This window comes from Pteropus vampyrus, unplaced genomic scaffold, assembly GCF_000151845.1.
Source record: "Pteropus vampyrus isolate Shadow unplaced genomic scaffold, Pvam_2.0 Scaffold36, whole genome shotgun sequence".
Taxonomy (NCBI): Eukaryota; Metazoa; Chordata; class Mammalia; order Chiroptera; family Pteropodidae; genus Pteropus; species Pteropus vampyrus.
This window is the reverse complement of record NW_011888817.1, coordinates 3690800-3695139: the sequence shown is the minus strand read 5'-3', so window position 1 is coordinate 3695139 and position 4340 is coordinate 3690800. Positions and strand designations below refer to the sequence as shown.

At 43.6% G+C, this 4340-nt stretch overlaps 1 protein-coding gene across 1 annotated transcript in view; it reads left to right on the top strand.

Moving 5' to 3' along the window:
- Positions 1-4340, top strand: part of STPG1 (sperm tail PG-rich repeat containing 1) — a 39550-nt gene that overhangs the window by 28621 nt on the left and 6589 nt on the right. Inside the window, exon 7 of the mRNA XM_011357609.1 lies at positions 1125-1290. Coding sequence (XP_011355911.1) covers positions 1125-1290 — 166 coding nt within the window. The remainder of the gene's footprint in view (positions 1-1124; positions 1291-4340) is intronic.

Sequence of the window (4340 nt, the reverse complement as noted above, 5' to 3'; positions counted from 1 at the left end):
ATCGTTGCTTTCAGTAATTTTGCAGCGGAAAATTAAATTTTATTTGAAACAAAATCAACTTTGAAATGTTTAGAAAATATGAAATACTTTTCCCACCCATAATGCCATCATAATATAACTGTTTCCACTATTCTGGGTTCCCACTTACATTTATTCAGATGTATCCATTTGTACATAGATGCTATCATGGTACATATAGACTTTAAGGCTTTATTTTACTTTTTTCACTTACCTTTATTTTCAAACATATGGTCACGTGGCCTAATGGTCTTCGTGTTTACCATTGTCTGGGCTGACATTCTACCATATTGGGCTGCAGTTCTCATAGCTGTTCTTGGACATTTAGGCGATTCTTTCTCACATCGTAGCTGCTGCCATGGTGTACATTTTCATGCTGAGAGGTTTTCCATTACGTTAAATAATTTCTGAGTAATGGGAATCCTGGGTCAGTGTGCAGACATCTTCAAGGCTTTTACCCAGCACCTGTTTCTTGCACCCCAAAACGCCTCTACCCATTGACAGGGCTACTGACAATTTAGGGATAAGCCTGCTTCCTCTTCACCGCAGATCTCTCTCTTCTTCCTTGAAGCTTTGTGCACAGCCATACGAATTTTATTCTGTCACAGTCTCTTGAGACAGGGCATAGTGGGAAAGCATGAGCTTTGGAGACTGGTAGCCCTAGGTCCACATAGTAGATGCTCAATAAAAATTTATTGGTTGCATAACAGCTATTAAACAACTACCGTGTGCCAGGAACCTAAAATGTTACTCGACTACTATAACCACCCTATTGTTGAAAGAATTATTATTCTTACTTTATAGAGGAGGAAGGTGAGCAAATATTTAATACCTGAGCCTCAATTTCCTTGTATTTAGAAAGAAGATGATGATAGTTATATTTTTGGGCGCCTGGGAGGATTAAATGAGCTAAATATGTGATGCATGTCACACATATTCTCTAAATGGTGACTATTATTTTTAGTTATTCCAGGCTGCCCTTCCATTTTACTATTTTGGAGTGATAACACCTTATAGTCATTTAATGTATACTTAAGCATAAGGTACGGCTTTTTATTTCTTTGAGAAGAGTTTCTTATTCTGGTTTAAAATTCCTTTCTGTTTAGGGTACTATAATATCAACGAATCCCTTGTGAAGAAGTCGCCGAATATATTAATGTCTTGTTTTAAATCAAAAACTGGCCGTGGATTAAAACTGACGTCAACAGGCCCAGGACCCGGTTATTACAATCCAAATGATCACATCAAAATTCCGAAAAAGACTCTTATCCCGTGAGTTCTGATTCTGATCTTTCTTTTGACAGGTAGTTCTGGGCAGAACCCCAATGTAGTATCACTGCTTGGTGAGACTCAGCACCAGGTCATTCTCCAGGGGTCCTTGCTGACACATAGTAGGTGTTCAATAAATACATATTGAATGCATAATATTTATTGAGCATCTACTATGTGCCAGGAACTAAACATTTTATTCAGTTATAATAACACTGTTGGAAGAATTATTCTTACTTCATAGAGGAGGAAACTAGGCTTCAGTGAGGCTGAGAGATTTGCCTAAGTTCACACAGCTCATTTGAGATGCCACTGGGATTCAGACTCAGGACTGTCTGGATCGTTCTGTATCTCCCATGATGCTGTGCTTTACTTTCCTGGTGTTGACATTATTCTATTTTATAACATAAACTCTCCACTGGGACGTCAGGACATACAGAGGCAGTGGAGCTCTCATAGTCTTGTACTGGTAAGTTAAAACATAGACTGGGGAGTTGGTTAAACCTACTGTTTTCATGTCGTGTGACCTGGGGCACTGTCCTAACCCCTCTGAGCCTCCATGCCTTCATCTATAAAGTGGAGATAATTCATGCCTTGTAGTGTTGCTTTTAGATTTAAAAAGACACATTTGGCATATGTATAGCAGGTGCAAATGGTGACTTAATATTAACACCAATTTAAAAAGCGAAGACAGGGATTTATTTGTGTTACCGTTTTTAATATCTTGTACATCTCATGTTACTTTCACCTAAGAGGCTAAAAAACTCACAGGGTTTATTTATTTCTCAAATGGTTCTAGAACTTCTAGAACTTACTGAAGTTAAGTTCAGTCCTCCTGTCACCACCTAAGACCTCATCCTTGTTTAGTTCTCTCCAGGTAGGACTGGCTACTGGGAGGGCTGACCAGTGGGGCTGAGACTGAGTGTAAAGCCACCTGGGTCCCTTCAGAGAGGTCAGGCAGGTGGCTGGCCTCATTCATAGTCACAGTGGGTGGAAAGTCCATGTGACTCAGGAAGGCTGGCAACATTAGACACACTCTGACCATCAGGCCAGGGCAAGGAGATGGGAGTTAGGGAGAGGAGCAAGTCGCGAACCTGACAAGTTCAACTTAGGATCTGGAGAAGGGATTCAGACCTCAGGTGGGTACGTCCCTCCTGCCCTTTGGTTCTCGGGTCCTATATGTCGACCCTTTCCAGGCTCCAGGGCTCAGGATCGAGGCCAGAAAGTCTCTAGAAACAGCCTCTCTCCTAACACCAGGGACTTCCTGCCTCCGTGTTGGCTCAGGGCACCACTGCACACCACCTTTCCCCTACTCAGCCAGCAAGTAGAGTGGGCAAAAGGGCAGCCTTTGGAGATCTGAGTGTGAACCCTGACTCTGTCCTTTGCAGACACTTCTCTTTGAGCTTCAGTTTCCATGTTATTAAGTGGAGATAAGAATCTTATTTTGTAGGGGTTTTGTAAGGATTAGATGAGAAAGTGCTTGAAAATAGCTATTATTATTATAGCTGCTATTATTTTATATCCTCCAGGCATATTAGGATATAGGATACAGATGTTTGGCATGGCGGCTCAAGCCCTCAGCCCGAATCTGGAAGCTTCATCAAAGAAATGGTGGAGAATACTCAGTGCTTAACTACTTTCCCTAGAGAAGTGTCATTTGGTTTTGCTTAAGTTTGAATGCTCAGTTTGAAATATTCTCATTTTATGGTATTCGCATCTGTCAGTCAAAAGACTCTGGAGGTTTCTGGTTCCGTGTGGGAGGCTGTGTGGCTGCGTAGGTGAACAGAACACCATACACACCTTCAGCCAGGCTCACCTGAGAGCAACTCCAGGGCAGGCAGAGGAGTGCAACAAAAAGCTGAGCCATGTGACCCCACGCAGCTCCAAGGGCAATCTTTCCAGGTTGGCAGTGCAGTGGCGCTGGCACGTATGGGGGCATCTGGGCCTCACTGGCTCTTTGTAATGTTTTGTGAATGACGGAACCTTGGTTAATAAGCCTTGGAAGCACCACTTACAAACCCTCTGCCCCTGGGAGCATCACAGTGTACATGGGCTTATTAAAGGCTCTGAGAAGGCCTGCAGCAGAGGCACCTGTTAAACCCAGTGTCTCTTAAACTTGGGTTTACCTTGGTGAATGGATGATGACCTGGCCTCTGCGGCAGGACATTTGTGTTAACTGGCTCTGTGGTCTGAGGCTGTTCTCAGCACCTCTCTTAGCTTCATGTCTTTCTGTGTGAAAAGAGGGGAGGTCATTCCATTTCTGACCCTCCATGACCCCAGGTTTGCTCACCGTGTCACTTAGGAGAGCAGATAGGGGGTAGTGAACAAGGAGCCAGCCCGCACCCACAGGAAGTCCACAAATTTATTTTTAAATCGACATGAAAAGAATGAAGCTGAGAAATCTATAATTTCACTTAAAAAACAAGAAGATAAAACCAAAAGCATCCATCTGTTTTTGTTGAATAAGGAGGAAAGGATGTAATATGCAGAAAAGATACAGCTGAATAGTGTATTATTGAGGGAATAGCCAAACTCCAGGCTCTTAAATTCAAGTTCTGTAGGTGCTCCTGTGTCCTTGGAGGGAAGAGGGACAATAGTGTCTGCGGTTCCATGTACCAAAATCATTAGGTCCCTAAGAAGGTCTGCATTCTTTCCTTTCCATCTGTATGTAACTTCCCGTGGGACTTTGTCCACGTTAAGACTGATCATATTTACATCTCCAGGGCTGCGTAAGGCAGTGATGGAAAACCTGAGAACTGTCACCAGAGCTTCTTTTTCGGAAGCACGTGCAGCTCAGGTTTCGCCACGTGTGACCGGATGTGAGGTCTGCCCCTGTTTGTTGGAAGCGATGGGCTCCCCACTCTTTGGTAGGGTTCCAGCTTGCAAAGATGATATTTTGGCTCTGCTTTCTTCGGGATGCAGGAAGAACCAAGGAGATGTTTCTTCTCCCTGGAGTTGTTAGTCCCCTGTCACCAACCAACAGAAGTGAAGCCCAGAGAGGTGAGAGGTTGGGCGATGTGATGGGAGTGCTCAGGAGGCAGGCGAGGGACCTA